Source organism: Azolla caroliniana, unplaced genomic scaffold (assembly GCF_043228905.1).
Source record: "Azolla caroliniana isolate FFs.n. ecotype wild unplaced genomic scaffold, voAzoCaro1.0.p SCAF_1, whole genome shotgun sequence".
NCBI lineage: Eukaryota > Viridiplantae > Streptophyta > Polypodiopsida > Salviniales > Salviniaceae > Azolla > Azolla caroliniana.
Genome location: NW_028230436.1, coordinates 34,024,800 through 34,049,955, shown reverse-complemented (window position 1 = coordinate 34,049,955; position 25,156 = coordinate 34,024,800). Strand labels below are relative to the sequence as shown.

At 36.1% G+C, this 25,156-nt stretch overlaps 4 protein-coding genes across 6 annotated transcripts; 1 reads left to right on the top strand and 3 right to left on the bottom strand.

The window, feature by feature from the left end:
• Window positions 1–1,366: 1,366 nt before the first annotated feature.
• On the bottom strand, window positions 1,367–4,093 carry LOC147869995 (uncharacterized). 2 transcript variants are annotated; one of them, XR_015531622.1, is made up of 3 exons: window positions 3,829–4,093; window positions 2,059–2,488; window positions 1,367–1,553 (listed from the first exon to the last, which is right to left on the bottom strand). XR_015531622.1 is itself a non-coding variant. In XM_087335866.1 (3 exons), exons 1-2 carry the CDS (start codon window positions 4,023–4,025, stop codon window positions 2,146–2,148), a joined length of 540 nt encoding a protein of 179 aa, XP_087191992.1. In that variant the 5' UTR covers window positions 4,026–4,093; the 3' UTR covers window positions 1,367–1,553; window positions 2,133–2,145. The 2 variants fall into 2 exon arrangements, 1 of the variants encoding a protein (XP_087191992.1); XM_087335866.1 differs by having other exon boundaries at window positions 2,133–2,488.
• A 1,172-nt stretch (window positions 4,094–5,265) lies between these two features.
• Window positions 5,266–10,739, top strand: ARP7 (actin-related protein 7). The gene is made up of 7 exons (XM_087335668.1): window positions 5,266–5,396; window positions 5,975–6,202; window positions 7,493–7,634; window positions 8,683–8,918; window positions 9,531–9,717; window positions 9,793–9,863; window positions 10,432–10,739. Exons 1-7 carry the CDS (start codon window positions 5,319–5,321, stop codon window positions 10,582–10,584), a joined length of 1,095 nt encoding a protein of 364 aa, XP_087191794.1. The 5' UTR covers window positions 5,266–5,318; the 3' UTR covers window positions 10,585–10,739.
• Window positions 10,740–11,183: 444 nt separating this feature from the next.
• LOC147869993 (alpha/beta-Hydrolases superfamily protein) lies at window positions 11,184–14,862 on the bottom strand. Of its 2 annotated transcripts, none has more exons than XM_087335648.1 (6): window positions 14,691–14,862; window positions 13,239–13,300; window positions 13,009–13,144; window positions 12,220–12,292; window positions 11,885–11,950; window positions 11,184–11,464 (listed from the first exon to the last, which is right to left on the bottom strand). In XM_087335648.1, exons 1-6 carry the CDS (start codon window positions 14,834–14,836, stop codon window positions 11,213–11,215), a joined length of 735 nt encoding a protein of 244 aa, XP_087191774.1. In that variant the 5' UTR covers window positions 14,837–14,862; the 3' UTR covers window positions 11,184–11,212. The 2 variants fall into 2 exon arrangements, with proteins under 2 accessions (XP_087191774.1, XP_087191782.1); XM_087335656.1 differs by having other exon boundaries at window positions 11,324–11,480.
• Window positions 14,863–20,710: 5,848 nt separating this feature from the next.
• On the bottom strand, window positions 20,711–24,658 carry LOC147869992 (uncharacterized). Its single transcript, XM_087335636.1, has 7 exons — window positions 24,507–24,658; window positions 23,258–23,360; window positions 23,024–23,118; window positions 21,807–21,921; window positions 21,433–21,557; window positions 21,229–21,302; window positions 20,711–21,082 (listed from the first exon to the last, which is right to left on the bottom strand). The coding sequence occupies exons 1-7, from the start codon at window positions 24,522–24,524 to the stop codon at window positions 21,034–21,036; spliced, it is 579 nt and encodes a 192-aa protein (XP_087191762.1). The 5' UTR covers window positions 24,525–24,658; the 3' UTR covers window positions 20,711–21,033.
• Window positions 24,659–25,156: the final 498 nt, after the last annotated feature.

Below are 25,156 nucleotides of genomic sequence, written 5' to 3'. Positions count from 1 at the left end.
GAGGGGTGAGTCAGATATATTCCATAATTTTACTAATAAATGTTCCAATCGAGAGGGCAATTTTGGAGATTGGCGGTGACAGCATAGTAGTTTACTACTATGTAAACTCATTTGGGAAATAAGAGGGATTCTCTATTACTGATAGTACCTTTTGTACTAATGAATTTGTTTTCTAATAGTGGGGCATGGGGCAAATGTGGGGTATTCGTTTTGGTGTTAGACTAGTTATCTTACAGTGATGTGGTGTGTGTGACAAGCTTATTTCTTACATGCGATGTGTCACGTTTGGCAGGTTTGCCCATATTTCTTACTTTGAACCTATATTTTTGATAAATTATTATTTCTTGAATGAATTTTCAAATCAATTGCGTTGTAGATTTCTTTGAATATGTACAAACTGCAAAATGGAGAGACTTAAAAATTACACGGCATGTGTGTATTTTGCCTTCTAGAATACATGCTGTATAAGATTACCCACCCCATGCGTTACTTTGTAATGCCCATTTCAGAATACGCATCTGTTTTAGAAAACCATAATGTGAGAATCATTTTAGCAGCTTATCAATAATTATGATGCAGCCATGTACTCAAGAGCACAACACCTTATGTTTATCTGTGCCAATGTATATATCTATATATGATATCATCCTTCTTTGAAAATTAACAAGTGCATAAGACTATAAGAAATGTTGAGAAAACACAGATTTTATAGCAAGTATATGCCCCATTCTTCATGAGTGCTATTGCTAAATTGGTGAATGTAAAACGATCAGTGCTATAGGAAAATCATGTGCCTCTAATTGTTGATCATGTGCCCTCTGTCAGGATGTCATTGAATGTTTTGTCACATGGGTAACCTAAACTATCCTTCCATTTCTATCCTTGAATAGAGAACCCAAAGTACACCAATAACATTAAACGTGTGAAAAGAATGCATATCATTGAATGTTTTGTCCTCAAAGACATGGGTAACCTAAACTATCCTTCCATTTCTATGCAATGGGTTGAGAGAAGATTATGTCGCCCAATTAATCAAAACCCTTGAATAGAGAACCCAAAGTACACCAACAACATCAAATATGTGAAAAGAATGCATAAAGATGTGTGCTCAACCTGGAAAAAATTATTGAAACAAATTTTATCAAAAGGTTGAATAATTAGAATGGTGTTGTGAAAGGAAGTGCTATGATCCATCTTCTTAAAGACAAACTCAGGACTGATTTAGTTTATCAAATAAGAGAAGAAACATGTGAAGATTCCTGAATATTCACTCTTCACTATAATAATTATCATAAGTGTGTTATTTGCTTATCATTATCATAAGTGTCATGTTTACAAATTAGAAGCCTAGATGTCTTTAACATCATCAACAAATTTCTTGTTCAAGTCATTTATTAATGTGATAAAAATGAAGCCAAGTAAGTTTTAGAATTCTACATAATTGGTTTTCACAACCAAATGGGAAACTTATATAATTACATGCTTCTATATAAATGGAGAGATGATAAGACTTGTTTCTCGTGAGAAGATCCTCCTAAAAAGCTAGCTTTTATCTGTTGGACGAAAAATCAGCAAGATAAAGTGTAAATTCACAAATCATTTACAGTATAAAACATTTACATGCGTGCATAGAGAGAAGCATACTCCATCTTGCAGCAGTATACACCCATCCATACTTTACTAGTACACACTATCTTACTACCATGCACACCCATCCATGCATTATTTCATTATTCTAGTACACTACTACCATACGTAGATATTAAATACCATCCATACAACCATATATATATATATATATATCCATTGACACAGCAGACCATCCATCCAGCAATACATATATTCGACCACCTATTCATGCATACATCCTACCATCTATACATATATAAATACTATCATCCACCATACCTACCATACATCCATAATACCAACTTACATACAGCATAATATTTGAACTGCCAACTCCATCCTTAAGGAATGACGAAAAGGGGGTTTCTTTACAAGAAAAAAGAACACAACAAAAACACAATAGATAAAAAAAAGGAAAAGGGGGATTACCACATTTCATGTACCATAAGAGATTGTAGTAGGCAGACATTGTAGCGTAAACGACCATATGGGAGATAACTCACCACTCTGAAGTCCTCATTTTCGGTCCTTCTCTTGTCTTTGTCTCTCCAAGAGAATGGCGGCAATGCGCTCTCTTTTCACAACATCTCGTGTAGGCTCAACAAATCTAGAAGGCTCGTCCCCACGTGAAACCCTTGTTCGGTTATCCATATACATGTTTAAAGGATATGCAAACAACACAACTCCCAACATAATGCTGACCCAAAAGAAAGCTCTTGGACCTTGAAATATCCTTGTTTCTGTTGATGTTGATGAAACTCCAACCCTCCTTATACGCCCTCTGCCACTCATTATCATTTTATATGCCTCGGTAACCCGCATAAACTCTTTGCCATCGTTACTATGTAAATCAGGATGGCTGAATGTACAAGTGAAGAGATAGATAAACAACCAGTTAACCATTTGTAGAACTTCTTTTTATAAAAACTAAACGAGTTTGCCATACTGTGGCATCATACTGTGGAATCATGTCAATTTTAACCCAAACGAAATAAACAACAAAAGATGAGCTCACAAAAAAACAACCCATTATTTGAAGTTGCATAATTATACCATGCAAATGTAAAGGGAGAAGATAATATAGCCATCCATTATTTGGAGGTGAGAATAGCTATAATTATTAAGGCCACAATCTGAATGAGATTGCTCAATCACATCTAATCACAAGGACTCCCATAGTTCACATCTCTTCCAAATTACAGAAAAGTGCAAAACACTCAAAATGCAGGAGCTGGGCAACTCAGCATTTGACTATGCGTCTCTAAATCACATCTAAGATACCTTCAACATTGTTGAGAATTGCCATCAGAAGAGTATGCAGACCAGGATGGATACAACTGTGTGAAAAGTTACGGTATACCCAGTATTGTTTACCTCTCAAATGCTTTAATACCATCATGTATTTATGTTAAATTGTTGGTTCAATGTGTACATGTTTTGATACAAATATTTGTTTTGCCCCTTATGTGCTTTAGATAGTTGTTGTTTACTTCTTAAACGCTGCAATAAAACTATTTATTCAGCTTTCGAATATTTTTATTATTTGTGTATCCTCTTGCATTCTTTTAATACAACTTTTGTTTACATATGAAATGACAATAAAAGGATGCATAATTATGCCATGCACAAACTCAAGGATAAATGCACAAAACATAGCAACTCGTTATTTATTTAATTTAATATATCTATTCCTTTGGATTTTAAGCAGTGTAATGCAGCTATTTGTATACCACTTAATTTCCTTTATACAATTATTTGTTTACTTCTTGGTTTAATACAACTATTTGTTCAGTTTTCAAAATGCTCTTTCTCTTAAATTGTTTGAATACATCCAACATACAACTATGATCTATAAGATCGCATTTGGAAAAAAAAAACTAAAGACAATGGCAAGAAAAAATAAAACATTATTTGAATGTAAAAACTGAAAGAAATTTCAAACCCACTATTTGCATGAGAATAAATTTGTCTTTTAATGCAGTAATTGTACCCTTCTAAACCCATCGCTGAAATGTGTTTCAACCCATTATCTGAGTATGAAGATTTGAACCATTTTAATCCACTATTTGAAGATCTCATAACTAAGACCTTAATTATAAAATCTCAAGTTTTTAACAAAGGACAAAGGGGAAAAAAAAGGAAAGTCTGAAGAACGAAAACAGACAAGATTACTGAATATGTGCGTGAGAAATTACAAACCATTCGAGAGATCTGCGATGGTAAGCTTGCTTCACTTCTGTGGAAGTTGCTCCTTCTGAGAGACCCAGCTCCTGATAGAAGCCATCTAAGCCTCGTGAAAAGAATCGGAACCCGTGCCGGAATCTCGCAGACAGCTCCAGATTCTGGGAATTAGGGTAAGACGTAGAGGAAGACCTGGAGACGCGATGTAGATTCATTCTGAAGCTTCCATGAAATCATTGAGAGATCCTCTTAGGGGGGGAAGATGAGGAGAAAGTACTATATATGTGGGTATTGTGTCTTCTGTACTAGGAGTAATTAGTACTACTCTGTGTGTGTGTACTAAGAAGAGAGAAACTTCCCTGAGTTTCTCTTAATTCCCTAAATGCCCCTAATTGTGTCCACACACCGCAACTTGGCAATGATTTGACTTCTGTAGCTTCTCCGATGGCTCACTTTCGGGGGCAGGGGGGACAAAGCAAAACTCGATGGGGGTACTTTGGAGTACCTCCCATCTAATTTACGTACACATACATGTGTGTATGTGTCAGTGTTGCATTGTTTTTTCGGCCGTCCATTAAGAATGCAAGAATCCCTAAGTGCGTGTCCGTCCATTGTTTGTCTCTCAAAGAATGCAAGAATCCAAGGAAGGGTGGTGAATCACGGCAATTATGCAAGCCTCAAGAGCACTATGTAGTTGGAATGACCTCGAGGGCCTGATTTGCAACATCCCAATAGTTAGATCCTTTTTTATTGCAGAAAGGAATAAAGATTATAGCAGATGTCGTAGACAAGCATAAATTTCCATACCATTAGTAGATGCAAGTCAAATACATCATAGTAGGTCCTTTGGCACAAGATTTAGATCGCTCTCTCTTTTTAGCATAGCGTCATGTAATAGAACATTCAAGTGTGACAAAAGCATTGCAATAGAGAATGATACTCGAGGCCTAGGAGCTTGCTGGTCACACAAAATCTATATATTCAATATATCTCTTCCTCGTCGCACATGGGCTGAAATATGTAAAGCATCACATCATAGAGAATGTGGGCAAAAGTCATATGGAAAGCGATGGAGGTTGGGTTGAGGCCGGACAAAAGGCAGAAGCACTAACACGATGTGGATGGATGTGGGTTTCGATTGGATCGGCATATGGAATGTGTTAAGTGTGCGGAAACACACGCGTGTGTCCTACGCGTCATTGGAATGGTGTGGGCATCGTGAAGAAGAAAAACCCTTCATGGATTTAGAAACCCATTGATGAGGACTCATGAGGAGCCCATTGAGAAGCACCCCCAGCTCATTATTGACTGCCTAATTATTAACTATAGTCTATTGTCTATACCACATTTCCTTCCTTCGCAAAATTTTAAGAGGGGTGAAGAGTAGGGGGGAAAACAGAGAGATAAAAAGCACAGAGCAGGGTAGAGAGAGAGAGAGAGAGAGAGAGAGAGAGAGAGAGAGAGCGAAAACAGAGCACAGAGCAGAGACAGACAGAGAGAACAGAGCAATGGAGCCTGTTGTGCTAGACATCGGATCGAAGCTCGTCAAAGCAGGGTTTGCTTATCCCGATCAGGACCCTTCCATGGTATGTTTTTATCTCCCCCATCTCATTCTCTCTCTCTCTCTCTCTCTCTCTCTCCCCCTGGATGCCAAAAGAAAAAGAAAACTAGTTTTTTTTTGAATTCTCGTTTGAAGGTATGGTGAATAGCAACAAAAATAACCTGACACAAGAAATGCCGTTTTAAGGTTTTTCGAACCTCTCCTTAACAGATATGCTAAAGGCTTTCCAGAATCACATTTCACAGATATGGTGAAGACCATAGGAAGGTCTGGGGGAATTTCTGAGATCTCATTTCACATAAATGTGAAAATCGAGGGTTTTGTTGAGCTCTCATTCAAAGATCTGATCAAATTTAGGGTTTTCCTAGGTCTCATTACAGATTGGTGTTTGACCCCCCAGAATCAATCAATTTAGGGTGAAAGAATTGGTTAATTAGATATTTTGTCCCAGTTTGCAAGTTCGAGTTATGATGGACAAACGTGAAACTGTTTGGCTTATGGATTTATGGTCATGTTTGCGTTTTTCCGAGCTCACATTTGACAGATATGATGAAGGCAAAAGAAAGAACTGATATCAGTGTTTACGGTTATGATTGTATGCAGGTGTGCTCAACCGCGTTGGTGAAGGCCAAAGAAGGAGATCCTGAGAAGGCAGAAAATGAAGATGAAGAAATTGCATTTGAAGACATGGTGAATCCCATTGTAAGAGGCATGGTCAAGGATTGGGATGTTATGGAGGATCTGTGGCGCTACATATTCTATACTGGATTAGGATGGGAAGCAGGAAATGAAGGTCAAGTTCTCTTCACAGAGCCATTGTTAACACCCAAGGTACAGATCAATATCTTGACTTTTGGTTTTGAGTCTTGACAAAAAGAAACATGGGAACATGGAATAAGATAGCGGATGACGTTATAACAGCAAAGTGACAGTGGTTTACTCATGTTAAAAGAAACTATGTCAGGTAACCTGTTGCAATGGCTCTAGCAAAACGGATAAACATTATGAAACCAATTTCTTTTTTGCAAATAGAATCTATAGCTAATCCCACATGGAGCTATATTTGCTGTGTTGGCAGCTTCTCAGCTGATTATAAGACAAAGGATGCACTCAGATTTTACAGTCTTAGTAGTTTAGAATTAGATATATCCATTTCTTGGTGTCACAAGAAAGTTTTATACAATCATGAACTCTAATGTATCTTGAGTTTCAACTTGTGCTGTGGGCAATGAGATTCAAGCTCACTATGTTATACAACAAATTGGGCTATATCGAAGACTCAAACATCAGCTATGATTTATCTGCATTACTTCTATACATACTCACTCTTCAATGCTAAAAATATTTAATAGAATATGTCTGCTTATTATTGCCAAAACTTGGCATCATCGGCGTGAAGATTGTTCCTTGTATTTCCAGTATTTCCTCAGCGGTTTTCTGAACTTGTAAAGATACACCTGCCCAATGTAAATTGCATCTTGACAATACAGAAGTATATTCTACTAAATAAATCGTGAATATAAAGTTCTGACATATGAAGGAGAATTTGCAATATTTTTTACTGAATTTAAACCTATTGTGGTTTTAACATTTTTTCATAAAAAATGACTCATAGCTGGCTTATTAACTCAGTTCCTTAGTGTTATAAACTAATGATGTAGATCGATGATATTGCTCATGACTTATACTCTAACCTTATATTATAAAAATATCAAATGGATGAAGTTAAAATTTTATACTTTGTACATGAAGTTTAAATTACTAACTCTGATTGTGAAGGTCAATTCTATATGCAACAAGCTTATTTCATATTCTGATATTGTCACTGATTGTAATAGTGTTGCAAATAAGTAGAATAAAATTATGTAATGAGCTTAGATAGAAAGGAGATAAAGTAGACCCCGAGTCCTAATGCATACATTTATGCTTAGCTTGTTGTATGAAGATTTGGGAAATTGTTTTGAAAGTCATTATATCATAACTGTTTCTGGTTAAACCAATAATTTATCATCTGATGTATAGTAATTCACTCTTATTTGTGTTATTGTGATTTTATGGAATGGGCTACCATTGCTATTTTTAACACCTTCATGTCATTGATCTGGTTTGGCACTCTTTCAGGTTGCAAGAGAGAAGGTGGTTCAAATCATGTTTGAAACCTTTAATGTTACTGGCCTATATGCAGTTGAGCAAGCTGTGCTTTCTCTCTATTCAGTGGGGAGAATCTCTGGATGTGCAGTTGATGTTGGACATGGGAAGACAGGTATGTTTCTGTAGGATTTGTGTGCAAACATAATTCTGCTCGTTGCCTCCTTTGTTATTCGTGCTAGTTTATTGGATGGCCTCCTGAGATTTGTGACAGTGTAGTCACTGGTTCAGAGGGATTTCCTCAGTAGCTACCAATGAAAGCATTAGGGAGGAAAGAATGATAGAGATTGATTAATACAGCTTAGGTTACTAACTCAAGTGCACCACAGGTGTCACTGCCCTATGTTGCATCCAATGTGACTTGAATAAAGCTTAGGTTTCAATGCTGAAGAAACTGTTTTTGTTCACTTGTTTATGTTTCTTTGAATCCGTAACCAGGATATCAACTTGAAGTATGGTGCAGTTGTAGGTTTCTTTTAAGTTGAAGATTCCTTGAATGCTAGGTAATAGTTTGCATGCCTCACTATATCTGCTAATTGGGGCATCTAGATTGTAAATTGTCTGTATCAAGTAAGTTCATCATAATGAATCTGTTCAGATATATTTGGCATTTTAGAGATACTAAATGTGAATTCAACTTATAAAAGGGAAATTTGCCACCTTTGTTGGCTGGAAAAATGTTTTTAAACAGCGAGATATACTGTCATACCGCTACATTGGCGGGATAGAATGTACTTCTGTTTTGAATGGGATATTGGGTTTTGTAGACGATTTAGGAGGCAGTAATTTAGAAAACATGTCACATGTCATGTAATTCTATGAACTAATGTCAATTCTTCAACCACGAGGAATGGTTTCTTTTTTCTTTGTCATAGATTAAGTGGCATCAATAGCATGCACCAGAATTACTTTTCATCTTTCTATAAGAATATGTCTTACTAATCTGCACACATTTGTGTACATAATGTGAATGGCTGATAAGTTTTGAATTCGCTTTTGAATGGATCTTTTGAATTCGCTTCAAAAATATCTGTGTATATGTGAAATTCGAACTTATGATAGGCAAGTCTCAAACAACATCTAAACTGTAGTTTTGGTCGTTCTGGTTTGTACTTTTAACTGACTTAATGGTTGGCAGGGCTGTATTGGTTGTTTTATTTCAGATATTGTACCTGTTTGGGAGGGTGCTGTGCAGCATAACTGTGCAAAAAGAATGGAGCTTGGTGGTGAAGACCTTACAAGGCTTCTTTTGAAGGAAATGAGTAAACAAGATCCAGAGCTGAAGTTGGACTTTACTACTGCAGAGTTATTAAAAGAGACAGCGGCAGTGGTTTCGGAAGATTATGCCACAGCTATGGAGTCTTGCTCAGTAGAGGAACATATTTTACCGGATGGTCAGGTTTGTTTTTTGGGCAAAAAATAATGAATGTCCTGCTGAGGTTTTTGATTTGCTAGTATCCTGTAATTTGTTTGTCATGCTTAATGGTTCCATAATGCTATTCTACCCATGGAAACTACAGAAAACAAATATGATTATGAATAATGTTACACTAAAGATGAATGCATTTTCTCTATTACCTTATGTCAGGCTTGTTTCTGATGACTACATGGTCTAAGCCGGAGAATACCATTCTGGGACATCATTCACCAAAGATTTTTGCATTCTTTCTTCCTAAGGATATTGTTATGAGTTTATGCTTCATTTGGTACTGGGACATTGTACCTATCATGCAAATCCCTGCTTCCATACATTCTTATCTTCTTTGATCCTTCATAGGTAATTATCATCATTAAACATACGATGTTTCGTATATGATGATATTTTAACGAATATGCCATTTATTTCGTTATAAACTACATTTTTTTGGGATAGTCAGATATATTGAATTTGATTCTTTATTGGAAGTACACATTGTGGAATGTAAAATGCTTCTTGAGCTTCTTTGAAAATCTCTCCTGTTACAGGTTACAATGATTATTTCAACAATTTTGTTACATCTAATATGAACAGGTTATTGCTATTGGCAAGGAAAGATACACAGTTGGTGAGGCTTTATTTCAACCATCATTATTACAGGTTGAGGATCTCAATATTGTAGATTCCCTCTTTCGCAGTGTATCATTATGTGTACCATCAGAAAATCAAAGACAACTACTTGAGAATATTGTGGTTTGTGGAGGCACAGCTACAATGCAAGGTACCCTCACTGGACTTATATAATTCAAGTAAAGGTGGATGTAATAATTATTAATTCTCAGAGCCTTTTCTACAGGCTTTGATGCTCGATTTCAGAAAGAAGCAAACCTTCTTGCAACACCTTCAATCCGACCTACTCTGGTCAAGGTATTTTCTATTTTGTTATTGTCATATCGAACATTATCCTTCATTTTGTATTTGTATATTGCCAGGAACTTGATGTTTTGCATTCAATCAATTTCTGTTTTTGACACCAAAGGTAGTGTAGCTTAAAGAAATAGGATCATTAACTGCTGCGCAAGTTTTGTGAGGTTTATAGGGTTGCAACAATTGCTTTCCTTTTCAGCTATTCCATTTAAGCCATTTATTGCTGGCTTTGTACTTCATCTGTTCTGGTGCCAACTGGTTTCAGAAAATTGTGACATTTCGCAGAGCTAATATGACCTATGGTTCCCTGAAAACTTATAATGAAGTCTATAGAACACAGGGGGTTTGGGTCTTCGTTAGCTTGTCTTGATGCGATCATAGGGTGGCATCAGCTGTGACTTATGAACAGGAAATATGAGAGACATAGATAGTCTAATTGACGAAACTTTGGAATGTCTTCTGGATATTCATTTATGTATTTTTACTTTGCATCATCATCATCATCTAAAGATATAAAGAGTCTGATACAAAACTCACCTTTTGTGCTGTGACTTCTATGTTTTTACAGCCACCTGAATATATGCCAGAAAATACTTTGAGGTATTCTGCATGGATGGGTGGGGCAATATTAGCCAAGGTCGTGTTTCCTCAGAACCAACATATATCGAAAGGAGATTATGATGAATCAGGCCCTAGCATTGTCCACAAGAAGTGCTTTTAGATCAAGAAACATTAGAATTTAGATATAATTAAGGATCTCCACTTGAGTTGTTTTTGTCGAAATACACAATCATATTATACCGAGGATGGTTGGTTGCTTTCATATGTATCATGTGGAAAGAAACTCCTTTTTATCAAATTAGGAATTGGTTGGAGATGATGATTCTAATTTATATTTGTAATTGTGTGGTAACCAAACAGAATGATTGAAAGTGAACATTGAATATTGCATCATAAAACACCTGCTATCTGAGATTACATTTAACATATTTACATACATATGACCACATCTTTCACTACGCTTAAAAAACTTTTGTTGGCATGCATTCTACAGATAACACCACCATTTATTGAGTCAGATCTTGTGCATGGAAATAACCCATGAAATCATATTGCACATCATCCATATTGTGTATGAAAACCAAGACAATATATATCTATAGATATAAACTCAAAAATATTTTCTTTTTCATATTTAAACTCAAAATCTGTATCAAGTAGAACCTAGAAACTTTCATAAGAAATATACCATACTGATGAAACAACAAAAAACTGATGATGCACTGAGAAGTCTACTAATGCTCTACAAAAGTTACCCAAAATCTATCATTAAGTTGCTCCATATCACTTTAGCTTTTTTTGTTTAGTAAATTCACATTCGTTGTGTGATATACATCAACAGATTCCTCCAAAAACATTTGGATGCTCTCAACTGCCTCTTCTTCTAGTTTCTCCTGGCTTTTTCCACATTCTTGAAGTGCTTTCTTGCCCACCTTGAAAGAATGATCGCCACCTTCTATGATGTGAAGCTTTGTGATGCAGCTCAACTTTGCCAAAACTCCCTTTAACTTATCTAACGGGCATAATGCATCCTTACTTCCCTAACATTGTATGAAACTCATCAACAAAATATAACTTTGAGTCACCCAAATTAGTCTAAGAAATTGAAACAAAATAATCAAACAAAGAACTAAAAGAATAATGTAAACAAAATATAAATAGGAAAATTGTTTAAAAAAAGAACTAATCACCCAAAAGAAAATGTCCTAAAATAAATAAAAATGATCATACAAAATTAAATAAAAAAGGTGACAAACCCATCAGCAAATGATCATGTGCCAAAACCATTGAAAATGAGTTAAATGGTCATCGAAATTATATTAAAAGCATCTCCAAATAGAACTAAATGACCAGCCAATCCAGACTATAAGGAAAAACATCAGAACTATTAAACGAAAGTTGAATTATTATCCACTCTATATCTTGAAAAAAGGAATTTGAGGTTAGTTATATGATCTCACTTGCACAAACATGACGGGAACATGAAGGTTGTGAAGGATCTCGTCTCTTAAAGCTCCTTTTGTGCCCTGCAACAGAATCCGTATAAGCTGAATTAATTAAGTAATCAAATTCATACATCCATAATTTCATAAAACAATTGAGTTCAAGCAAAAACTTTATTCATTTGCCAATTTTATTAGAGTAACAAAATTCATAAGAATTTAGCAAATGTCTTAAATGTTTCCATCAAGTAGATGGAGCCATGATTCTCCCGCTGCATCATCAATGTGCAAATGACGAAAGATTGTGAACATGAATGTATTTAGCAAATTGAAATATATATTTGTATGATTACCTTCAGCGGATAACCCAAGCATACAATAGCAGAAACTTGAACCCCTTCTTGAGTAGCAACCATACAGCTCACTCTGCAATTGAACAAGAACAATAAATTCTAAGTATATTTTGATAATTATTAGTCAGATGGTTTGGGGTATTTGGTGTATTTGCCGTTGGCTATGACATGAAAGCAGTCAATCAAGAGTACCATAATCAGTAAAATAGCTATTCATTTGATTTTTGTAATTATGTCAGTATGTTATATAAGTTTATATAACCTGAATGCTTTTGGGTTAGACTGTGCATTAGAAGTGCATTGAAGCTCTTTTTAACCCATAAAACGAACATGAAAAGATTTTCTTAACTATTGTTCACAGCCATAGCTCATGTGGGTATAGATAAAGATACATTAGTTTTACCTATCTTGATATGACAAACTGTTATTTCAAACAAAATTAAAGCAAGTCTATGATGATTATGTCCAACTCCTTAGGGTCTCACCTTGTCCTTTTAAACCAAGGGAATTTACCAAAATACCCCTCCTATTCCAAGAAATTGTCAAAAACACCCCTCTTCCTCTTAGGGCATATCAGTAAATCAAGACTTCTCTTTTTTATATTGAAAAAGTTAAGAAGTTAAAGAGAGACGCATCAAAGTGCATTCTCCAAAGAAAGTAAATGTAAACAATGTGTGCATGCATGTGTGATGTTTTTAACCCACAAGCAGCTGGACACAATAAGTGAAGAAGAATATGACATAGAATTGAAAATAATGAAAATAAATGAAAGAAGGACACCAAAAGTACCTTGATCCCATTGATTTTCCAACAAGTACCAGAGGATGGCCAGGGTGCTTAAATTGTGCCCTTTTTATCTCTTCTAAATGTGGATCAATCAGCTTCTCTGCTTTTGGTGGAGCTCCTTTCTTTCCTCCTGCACAATCTTAATTTCAAAAAAGCAAACAGGAAGTTTGTCACATCAAACGAAAGAAATCATTGATATCATATAAATAGTGATAAAGGAATGAGTTCCTTACATGGATAATCAAAGGTAACAACTTCAACCGCACCTGTCGTGGCCGCAAGAAGCTTCTTCCATCTGCATCAGCTCTCTCTCTCTCTCTCTCTCTCTCTCTCTCTCTGTCTCTCTCTGTCTCTCTCTCTCTCTCTATATATATATATATATCATGCATACACATACTCATAAACATATGCATACATACATATTGCTTTTTTCAATTACATTGTATTACATGTGGAAATCTCAAGAGAAGGCACAAAGGAAAGGATAAAAGATAGGAATCAACTATCACCAATACTCAATAAACTAAAAACATTCAAAGAAAAGAGTAGTGAGATGCTCGGGGATATCATGATAATGTATAGGACCAGTGGTGGGTGGACACAATGGGCTTGGTTCCATAACTACCAGAGTGTCCAAAGAGCTCAGCATTTGACTCAATTCAATTGCCAAAACTTGTTGCATATGGTTGCTGAGGTGCAGGCACATAACCAAAAATCTAGAAGATCTTGCCAGCGCAATGAACAGCAAACTTAAGGTGGACGCAATATCGAACTTGTACGTCAAAACTACTCACGGGTGGAAAATATCCACAACAAATGTAGCATGCTTTCTTCACTCTGCAGGTTAAAAGTGAGATTTTTCCGAACTTCACTACCAGATTCAATACACCATACTTTCACGTCCAAGTCCACATGCATATATTCACGTAGACATCCACAAGCATACACATACTAGGCATGTGCATATGCACGCTTTGTTTTAGCAATGCACATATATTCACGTAGACATCCACAAGCATACACATACTAGGCATGTGCATATGCACGCTTTGTTTTAGCAATGCACATATATTCACGTAGACATCCAAATGCATACACATACTAGGCATGTGCATATACACACTTTGTTTTAGCAATGCACATATATTCATGTACACATCCAAATGCATACACATACTAGGCATGTGCATATACATGCTTTGTTTTAGCAATGCACATATATTCACGTACACATCCACATGCATACACATACTAGGCATGTGCATATACACGCTTTGTTTTAGCAATGCACATATATTCACGTACACATCCACATGCATACACATACTAGGCATGTGCATATACACGCTTTGCTTTAGCAATGCACATATATTCCCGTACACATCCACATGCATACACATACTAGGCATGTGCATATACACGCTTTGGTTTAGCAATGCACATATATTCACGTACACATCCACATGCATACACATACTAGGCATGTGCATATACACGCTTTGCTTTAGCAATGCACACATATTCTATACAAACACACACATACATACATAAAGGTCCATATTCTCAGACTAGAAGCAAAAAAGAAGAAGAAAATGTCTCTCTTTTCTACCTCATAAAGATGCATATCAAAATAATGAGAGGGAATATGGAGGGTGGGGAGGCTTGAAGTGAGGAGGAGCTGTTACCTTTGCATCCATGGTGAGGTAGATGGGGCTCCAGCACCATGAGCAAACACAAGGAGGGGAGATAGGGAGGGCTTCTTCTGCTTCCTTGGTCTCTTCGATAATTCTGCCACTGCTTCTTCCTCCTCCTCCTCGTGGTCGTCTGCCATCCTTCTTCCTTCTTAGAAACAGAGCCTTCAAATCCTCAAATGACTGTTACAGTTTTTTTTAAAAAGAGAGAGCCCCTTGGCCAAAACACCCATTATTTTGTTCATTGGCACCTTCCTTCATTTGTGTGAATGTGTGTGTCTCGGGGCCAAAGTATCGGCCAAAACGGTTGGGAAATTTGCCGGGTTCGTGGCATCTCTATACAAGGCTTTCTGGCCCAGAGCTCAAGCAGCCGGAGCTTTTTATTCTTCCCTGTTTCTTACGTTATTGCATATAGAGACATGGACTTGAGAAATGCTCTCGATACATACAGAAAGGAAAATTGATATATGATCGTTTTCGACGTCTCCCAGTTATGCAAAATGAGTTTTTTCTTGAACAAACTTACAACCACCATGTCTCAATGTACCTTTTCTCTTGAACCATCATTTGTTCTTTAACATGCTCAAGATAAATCTCATTGTGAAAATTAATTTGTTTTTCTTCTTCTTTGTGTGTGTGTGCGTGTGTGTGTGTGTGTGTGTGTGTGAGAGAGAGAGAGAGAGAGAGAGAGAGAGAGAGAGAGAGAGGTTGTTCGAAATGGAAAGGTCAAGGGTTTAAATCCTGCCTAGAACACAAAAAGAGAGGGAGAGATCCTACCTATTCGGAATTAATATGTTCCACTACTCGTGTAGTGGTGTCCATAATCCATTGTGACACCAATTGTAAGCATAGAATGAACCATATGTATCATACGTACATTCGCATTTGAGGATGATTCAATCAAACGTGTATGGTAAATCATCTCAAATTTGGATTGGATTGACTATGGTCTATATTATATAATGATTCACTCTCAATCCCAATAAGTGGACTCTAATCCATTGTGAATCACCAACATAAGTATGGTTGCAATATTTTCATTGTATCACATGCATACTTTTGGGATGCTTCTTAAGAATCAAGACATCTCTATCATCCTCACTTTAGAACTTTACAAAAAAATGAGTATGAACTATAGAGATTGAATCAAAATATGTCATTATAAATTATAATCAAACGTTCAAAAACTCATAAAACGTATATTCGAGAATATGAAGAAAACATGGCATAGGCAATAGTAGCATAACAACTTACCACTAGGGTGAGCTAATTTCTAATAACAAAGAAATAAAACAAGAAAAGAAAAAAGAAACGATCAAAAACTCATGAAACGTATATTCGAGAATATGAAGAAAACATGACATAGGCAGTAGTAGCATAACAACTTACCACGAGGTTGACCTAATTTCTAATAACAAAGAAAGAAAGAAAAAGAAGAAAAAGGAACATGACACTAACATAAAATTTTGCCATGACACTAACAAGAGAATATGAGAAAGTTGGGAATTGAACCCAAGACACAAGTAACACTAACATTATAACATTAGTTCTAATAATAAAAAAAGAAAAGAAAAGAACATTATAACACTAACATAAAATTTTGCTATAAAAATGTTACTAATGAGAGAGAGAGAGAAAGATGAGAAAATTGGGTATCGAACTTGAAACATAAGCAACATATAGCTTGACTCCTTAGCATTAGAGTAAGCTGAATTGTAATGACAATAGATGAAAAAAAGGAATAAAATTGAGCACATATTTTTCCCATTTCAAACATGTTCGTTTCCAAACGTTTGAATGTTTGCACGAACACGAATATTACGTTCTATGATTGTAAGTAGTGTTTTTTACACACATTTATTAATATAATTGTGTGTTTTCACCAGAGAGAGAGAGATTAACTTTGACAACCTTGGGCCTATGGCATATGTGGAATATGAGAAATGGAATTGTTCGACCGTGCCCATAGAGTACCACAAAAAATACGTAGGTTGGAGGGAATCAGATTTGGTATTCTCACAATCCAGTTGATGCACATTCCCAAACAAGCTAGCTTTAGGTGTATGAATCAATAAAAGCATCTCGCTGAAAGTCTTTGTAAACAAGAATGGCAAAAGGATAAAAAGAGTTGGGTTAATAAAATCAATCTCTTCCATAAAAATGGAGTACATAACGATATCATTTTTTATTTTTTTGTGAAGTTGATCATGACATTACTTTTATGCGAAGAATTTTCTATATTGACGTATTCCTATTTTGAATATATGTATAGATATTCTAATTGACTTGCGTACAATATTAGGATTTAATGTAATATATTTTAAGCTCTTTCATCTCCAAAGAATTATAACAAGCCCTTGTCAATGACCTCTCTTTCGAAGACTGATTAAAATAATGCTCAAACAACATGATTGTAAGCAACTTTGTTCTCTACATTTTAGACACGCCATGTTTGTGATTGATATAGGTCAATTGACTATCAGCTTGCATGAGAAATGGTCTTCTTACACCATAAATATGTCAGTCATTACGAGTTTCTTAGAAGAACAAGCATTGCATTCATACACAAGATTTCAAGACTTTAGAGATGAAATTATATGATATCTCACCATTCATCTATTGTGAACACCATTATATCTCATTGTAGAATTGAACATGTTCTAGAATAATGAGAAGGCTTGCTATATACATGGGATCCCACCAAGTATCCAACTTTTCAACAATATTTAGCTTTTGGTTCCTTGCACTCATGCAATAGTTTGATTATGGACATGAACATAATTTTGAACTAAATTCCATTCATGTGGTTTTCAAATATCCTTTGTTCTCTATGAAAACCACCTTGCTTTTGTATACATTTGGATGTAGTGTGTGCACATAAATATAGGTTGAAACAAGTGGTTAGAAACTAGTCTATTTGAAAGAATCTTGATGTTGTAATGACGCTCCACTCCTTTTCGGTTCATTGGGCCATCTGTTTTTTTTTAAAGATTCACCTTGATATTAATGGAAAGATGCCCAATGGCTACAAAGAAATCATACATGAAAACACAACCACCATACCCACATCAACAAACATATTGAATAGCAAAAGCCCTCACGTTGCTACCTTAGAAACTGCATTTACACTTCTAAAATCAGGATCCTTCCAAAATGGGGTCCCTTGGGACTTCTTGAATAGTGACCTTTGGCTTTACCCTCCATGCAATACAATCTAGCTTATTAGTTAAAGGCCCTACAACTCAATACAATATTCATTTAAAATTTAGCCTTTGTGGCAAGTCTTGTTTTCAAATAAATGGGAAACACAATCCTTATTGGATGTTAGTGTTTCGTGAGGTTATGTTTTGTTAAAAACTATAGCAAAGCACGCACCACCACCATTTGTTCCCTAGACATAAATGCAGACTCCTACAAAATATATATTTTATAATTGATTATGTCGTATGACTCAACAAACCTTGCATTACTTGTAAACTATAGTTCATTCTCTACATAGCCTTTTAACGTTGTATCATGTGTCTACATCTTCACTGCAAAAACAGTGCAACCATGCAATTCTTTAAAACATCCAATAACCTGTTACCAATGATAATGAATATTTTCATGCACAAGGGACCAAAATCCCATGACTTTATAGCACTCGCAAAGCCTTGGGTGGGGCTTTCTTTAGTGAATGATGCATAGGTCCTAGTTTTGGATATCATTGACCCTTGTCCAATTAAATTCTCATTAGTATATCATAAAACATTGAATATTTTCAAAGATTTAAATTTTGGTACATGTACAAATGAAATTGCATAGCTTTTAAGAGAACCTCCAATATGCATGCCACGGGGAAGGTAGTTGTGGTGAAGAAAAATGGAGTGGAAAATAATATGTGATAATGAAATCACAAATTCTAGTCTATAAGTTTAAAGATATCACGAGTAACCATAACTTAGACATCTAAAACCATCAAATCTAATTTCGTGGATCACTACCCTTTTACAAATAACTCGTTGAACCATAGAGCCCACATCTTTTGCATAAGAATTATTGTAGTAGATATTTTACTCGATCACAACATCTATTGTGAGACTTTCAAACTTTCTAAAAACTTGAAAGTATTTACTCTTGTTGCACAATAATGCATTGACCTATCTTTAAATGAAACATCGAACCTAATAGTGTTTCTCTTTTCAAAATATTGATGTGGCAATCGACTCATTTGGGACTCTTTATTTCCACAAAGGAGTACTTAATTCCTCAATTCGGATGGTTTTCTTTCCACGAGGGAGTAGGTAATCAATAGTTAATGTCTTTCTTTCAAATATTTTAAGAATGTATTTAAAAATATCATTGTCCTTTTAAGCTATGGTGTCTTCATCTTTTGTTTTATGATTTGTGTTTTTTTGTCAATTAACCATAAATGCTATATTGATCCTTCAGTTGGCTTATCAAATAGCCATAAAGGCAATATTGTTGCTTCATTTGGCTTTACATATTGTTCCATATTTGATGATGATAATGTAACTGCAACATATTAAGTGAAAACAATCCATCATTTACACGTGTTAGCACAAACTAACTATCAATTAAACAAAGAGGAATGATGTGCATTATTGGAGCCATGAAGGTTTATGTCTGATAAATAAGCCACCACAAAGAAGATGTCAATGACTCTCCATTGCCTGCGATTACAAAGGCTTGTATTTGTGAAACATATTATATTCATCAATTCAAACATTTTTTGGATATTTTAACTATCAATTCTCAACTTACGATCGACCCGAGAATGACGTTGGATATTGTCAACATAGGCATCAAAATAAATATGTCGTACAAAGGAACTAGCACATCGTAGATAAAGTATGAATGAGATTATGAATGTTGTAAATATATAAAAGACCTAGCAAGTTGTTACATTTTGAATCGTGGCATGTGATGACTTTATCTTCGAATAAAGCATAGATATTCACAATTAACTTGACTTTATGACTCGCTTCTTGATGAGCTTTCTTGGCAATTAAACATGTTCACTACAAGACTCGAGCTTTATGATCATTGAGAAACCGATATTTAATGTACCACATATATTTGTCGGCTATAAGTCAAAATGTGAAGGCTACGATACCAAAATGATCACATTGATAACCGCAAGACAACAAATTTGAAAGAAGATAAATAAACATAAAGGGAATTTAATAGTGACAACCAAAGAGTTTGTGAACCCCAAACAATGTTCTAGTCAGCATTATCTAGAGGAATGCCCATTAATGTGGTGAGTTTGTGTGGCTATGCCCATGAACATCATCCTTTGTGATGAGTGGTCAATAGTTATATATCCTAAAGCTATTGTGTTACACATTATTTGTTAATATGTCAAATATAGTGCACTTCCTATTGTGGGCTTGAGTCATATCATTCTTGATGTAAATGATCATATATTGAGCAATATGCATCACCAATGTTCTTGGCATTGATAAGTGATGTATATCATTATTCACAACTTCGTAGAACCTCAAGTGTAGCTTAATATTCCTATCCTTGAATGTATGGACCTTATGGTACTCATTTATCATCGAGAGTAGTAAAACAATGAATGCGTTCATGCATGGTTTCTTTGACACGATTGACAAGACATTTGATTGGAGTTGATAACATATACGCAATACGTATTATCCTTCATGCTCACATCGAACTTGCATATTTTGTGTAGATAAGAACAAGTTTAGTGTTGTCTAATTCTCAAGGAGGAGACATATTTTTCCCATGTTGCATTAATAATCATGAAATGAATGGTGGTGGGAGGTAAGGTTCCTCCTTGGAACAATTGTTGCAATCTTTGCTCGGAGAGGCAAGGCTTCCTCTATCCTCAAGCAAATTGAATATCTTTGGAGTGACACACAAGGGTAGATTGCACACTCCTCACGCGCATACAATGAATGTGTATGGCTTGTGCATCATCGTTTGTGTTAATGCAAGTTCACATGACTAATTAATCGTGTAGATTGAATTACGATCGAGAAAAAGAAGGAAATATGTGATTGAATTTAGAATGTAAATAAGCATATCATGTAACTATCTTTTACAAATCCAAAGTCTAAGCAAACATTCATAAACACACAAACCATGTGCACAATATGAATGAGAGCAAAACTGTGCTCTGGACCTATATATACATATGAAGACTCAGGTACACACAAATGGGCACTCCTCACAACATGATCAACCTTTTCTGATACAACATGTGAGGGGTCTAGATTCAAGTATATTGCTAGTGTTATCTAATATTGGGGATGGAAATTGGTGAAGCAATTTGTTGTCTCGCATCAATGAGATCATTTAAATGAGCTCAAACTCCAGCAACGTCTTTCATAAGGACATTCTTAACATATTCTTTCCTGAAAAAACAAGCAATCAACAAGTAATGAATCACAACATGTACCAGACCATACATATTTATGATAATCATATAATCTTATATTGGTGTGGTTGTCAAACACCAGTACAACCTAATAAAAGAAAATGAAATTTATGTGATAATTACCTTGTTGGCAATTTGTCAGCATCGGGTTTGATCATATCAATGCGTGAAGGGACTTCAGTGAACAAGAGTAAAGCCTAAAATTTATGCATTCATAGTATGTATTAGAATGTAGGTAATTAAATGCTCAAGATTATATTAATATTGATTCAACAAATATGCTATTGATCTTATTGTTGAATAATGATGGCTAATGACAATAATAACCTTAATGTAGTTGTTGGTATCCACTGTGAAACGATGATACATGCCAGGAGGTAGCACAATCATATCCCCTTTACATACACGAAAGCGTATCCATTCGCCATTATATCCACGAATGTCCCAAAGCCCTAAAGAACAAGAATAACATGTCATTGAATATCTTCAACAAGACTGGCATATTTGGATCATTGATCATGCTGTAGTTCCAATGCACAAACAGGATGTGCTCATGATTCACGAGCATGTGAAATGAAAACCCTTATAAGGAGGCCTAAACCTTGTCATAATGGGAGAAACTATGACTCCATAAACACTCCAAGACATTAATACTTTAAGCCATTCCTTTCTTGGTTCGAGCTTTGAATGAAATTACTTACCACTTCCGTCAAGGATGAGCCTACTTTCATCATAAGGATGGAGATGCTCGGTGTAGAAGCGGGCGAGCTTTGCTTCATAATTCTCAAGCTTTCCGGGGGCGACTGTAATAGTTTCCTGCAAAGATATGAAGATATTGCTATAATATATTAGAACATGGACCTATAAGTAAATGCAACATGGTCAATATATACATTGGAGGTGGAGGGTTGTGAGTGGATATTTTGTTGGTGTATTGCAACAATGCATGTAGGCGATGATCAATTGTGTTCCCTTGAATCACCCATTGACTTCTATGATATGGGCAGAATATGAATATTGGAGAAGGATATCGTTATACCACGTTTGTAGCTCGGGTACTGATGGGTTGGTGGTTGTACATATATACTTTGGTTATTACGATTGGGATAACCTTACATGACTGCAGTATTTTGTAGCTAGAGTAGGAGCCATGAGAAAATTCTCACATAGCTGACCAATGTGAAAAGGCCGCGTGGAGAACACTGACTTGTGGTCCAGGGAAATTACGTCCATGTATTTCAAATGTGCATTTGAAACTATGCACCATGTAACAATTGTCATCGCCATGGACCAAATTAAAGGATCAAAAAGGGCAAATTTACAGGTCCCTCGGATAATTATATGTTTTTGGACGATTGAAAAGGGATCGGAGAGTTACATTTGTGGAGGGCACAAAGTGAGAGTGAAGATCAGATGTGATGTGATATTGAATATGTCTTATGATTGATTCATTGTAAGTTGTAACACATGTCTAGTTAGGGTCGGAGAAAACCAGCATGCTAACCAATATATAAATGATAGTACCACGACAACACTCGTTTGGTCGGCGATTGTGGCGGGCGGGGCATGTAAGTTTGTAACCCAACAAAAACTAGACTCTGTAATGTAAATGATATGCATGGTAGCATGTTGTCCTTAACGAAGGAAGGGACACACGGGACATTGCTACACACACGTGTGGGCAATTGAGACCCCCCCCATGGGGGAGGTGTGTCGTTCCTACATTTGTGCACAGTACACGCATGGCCACATGGACTAATCCAAGTTTCTAGGAAGGACCGACACGTGTGGAGAAGGATTTGTGGATCTAAACGTGACACGTGGAGAAGATTTAAGGAAGTAATCACACGTGGATGATTGTGATTGTAAACCCTAAACACGTGGAGGGATGTGATTGGTTGGGGGAGGGGAGGCTTACCCAGGATGTGTAGCCACGCTCTTTCTTGATTCCTTGGAGGACGGGGTCCGATTCGTAGTTGTCGGCATCAATCTTCCAGCAAAGCACCCCCAATTCTGCGATTAAACACACAGCTAGCTAAGTTTGATGAGCAATTCATCCCGCGCCCTGATTAAATTAGGTCACACCCCAAACTCCTTGCCCTAATTTAGGTGATTAGATTCCATGGGTAGAGAATCGGGTTTGTTTTTTTACCTTCTAGGACATGAGGAGGGATCGGACGATTCGGGGAGAATCGGTGCTCGCTTCGTTCGTCTTCATCGGAGTGAGGGTTATATGCCCATGCCTCTAGCTGGCTCTGTGTGCACACACAAGAAGAAGAAGATGAAGAAGATGGTGATGGTGATGAAGGGGGGCGAAGACTCTGTATACAGAGGGTGAGGAAGGGGAAGGAAGAGGGCAGTTATGCGGTTATGGAAAACTCTGTCACCACAAGGTGTCAAGGAGGAGGAGGAAGGGCAATTATGTAGTTATGCAAAACTTGGCGGTCTAAAAAAATGAGCCTTCTTTCTCTTTCACTTATGTCTATGTATATACATAATGTATGCCTTCCCTAAGATCTTCGGAACAATCATTCGGAATATTCCACATGAATCTACACACTCTCTTCTTGCAAATTTTTAAACTATGACAATATCTCTTAGGTATCCTTTTGACATTTTTCTCGTAGATAATATTATGCATTCAAGATTCCATCCTCTAGCCACCAAATTAGAAGGCATTTTAAGAAGATTTTATCTTACCTAGGTATTATATACGATTCTGAATATTCATAAAACAATAAGTGACATGTCTACCTATCCGGCTTCTGTGCGATGTGTGTGCCCACTCACACGTGCTTGTATAGTGGATATCATCCATTACAAATTAGTATGAACATCATTTCGTGCATGAATCATGATGGTGGTTGTACAAGGGTTAGGTTTCCCTCTAGATATCAAGCTCCATACACAACATTCATTCTTCTTAGAGAATGCAATTATGTGTGTATGTGTGGTTGAGAGAGAGATTGATAGATAGACTTCTTAATCTCAGTAAGGGACTGAACTATATAACTGACTCCATGGGATGGGATCAAGCCCATTTTGAGAATTGAACTCAAAGAGATAATGGAATATAAACATTAGGATTAAGATTGGTACTTGATCAACTACAAGAAATTGGATTTAGAGAGTAGGAGAGTATCAATTTAAAATCCAAGTAAGGAGTGATGATTAAGCACATACCTACTCCAAAGAATTGAGGATAAGAAATTATTAACATCCACAAAATTATCTCTCTACAAGGAGACCAAGTAGGATTTACAATAAAGAGACGAGCCAATGGCAAAGATCAAACTTCATGCCAACAACCAGAGAGAGATATTTAAGGATGGTCAAGGAACCAATAAGGAAAGTATTGAGACACTCATGCCAAATGGGGTTCAATTTTGAGAGAGGGGTACCTGTTTGAATTTTGCCATTGAAGTTGAATGCTCGATGTGCCTAGGCTAATATTGCAAAATGCACAAACTAAGCTTAGATAAAGTTATACAATATTGTTGATGAAATGAAGCGTGGGTAGGATCTCACTACAAATCCATACATATATAGGGGGCGGGGCAAGGAGATTGCGTAATGGTAACGTCATTTCGGACCTATGGTCACGATCAAATTTTACACCTAAAGAAATTCCAGCTGGCACTCCTAAAAAAATTCAAAGGGATAATAATGAAGATTGCACTTAGACAATGTATATTTACTTCTGTCGTGATATCTCTTAAAGATCAACCTAGCATTCATAAGGACGCGTGAAACCTGGACATTAAAGAAAAAAGTTGAAGAGGTGATAACGTACATTGTCTTCTCCCACTTTTTTCATCACCACGATAAATTTTCGGCATATAGATGCTCAACAAATGGACCATTTCACTTTTGCACCTCCATTATAACTTCCTACTTAAACACGTCTTCATAAAATAGAACAATAGAATATTCCAATTCATCCTCTTACTTTAGATGTGAAAATAATTGCTCTTGACGATGTTGCCTTTATGAAAACTGTTTTACCATGTACCATAACATCATGGATACTCCTACATTGCATTCTCTTCTA

Bases quoted from the DNA above. Each gene is read 5' to 3' on its own strand.
- LOC147869995 (XM_087335866.1), bottom strand. From the start codon at position 4,025: ATGAATCTACATCGCGTCTCCAGGTCTTCCTCTACGTCTTACCCTAAT. The intron at 2,489-3,828 runs GTTTGTAATTTC...TTGTACATTCAG, and splicing joins CATCGCAGATCTCTCGAATG to CCATCCTGATTTACATAGTA.
- ARP7 (XM_087335668.1), top strand. From the start codon at position 5,319: ATGGAGCCTGTTGTGCTAGACATCGGATCGAAGCTCGTCAAAGCAGGG. The intron at 6,203-7,492 runs GTACAGATCAAT...GCACTCTTTCAG, and splicing joins AGCCATTGTTAACACCCAAG to GTTGCAAGAGAGAAGGTGGT. The intron at 8,919-9,530 runs GTTTGTTTTTTG...TAATATGAACAG, and splicing joins ATATTTTACCGGATGGTCAG to GTTATTGCTATTGGCAAGGA.
- LOC147869993 (XM_087335648.1), bottom strand. From the start codon at position 14,836: ATGGCAGACGACCACGAGGAGGAGGAGGAAGAAGCAGTGGCAGAATTA. The intron at 13,301-14,690 runs GTAACAGCTCCT...GAGCTGATGCAG, and splicing joins ACCTCACCATGGATGCAAAG to ATGGAAGAAGCTTCTTGCGG. The intron at 11,465-11,884 runs GTGAGATCATAT...ATACAATGTTAG, and splicing joins TTCCCGTCATGTTTGTGCAA to GGAAGTAAGGATGCATTATG.
- LOC147869992 (XM_087335636.1), bottom strand. The intron at 23,119-23,257 runs GTAAAAAAACAA...GTTTAATCGCAG, and splicing joins CCCTCCTCATGTCCTAGAAG to AATTGGGGGTGCTTTGCTGG. The intron at 21,922-23,023 runs GTAAGCCTCCCC...ATATCTTTGCAG, and splicing joins AGCGTGGCTACACATCCTGG to GAAACTATTACAGTCGCCCC.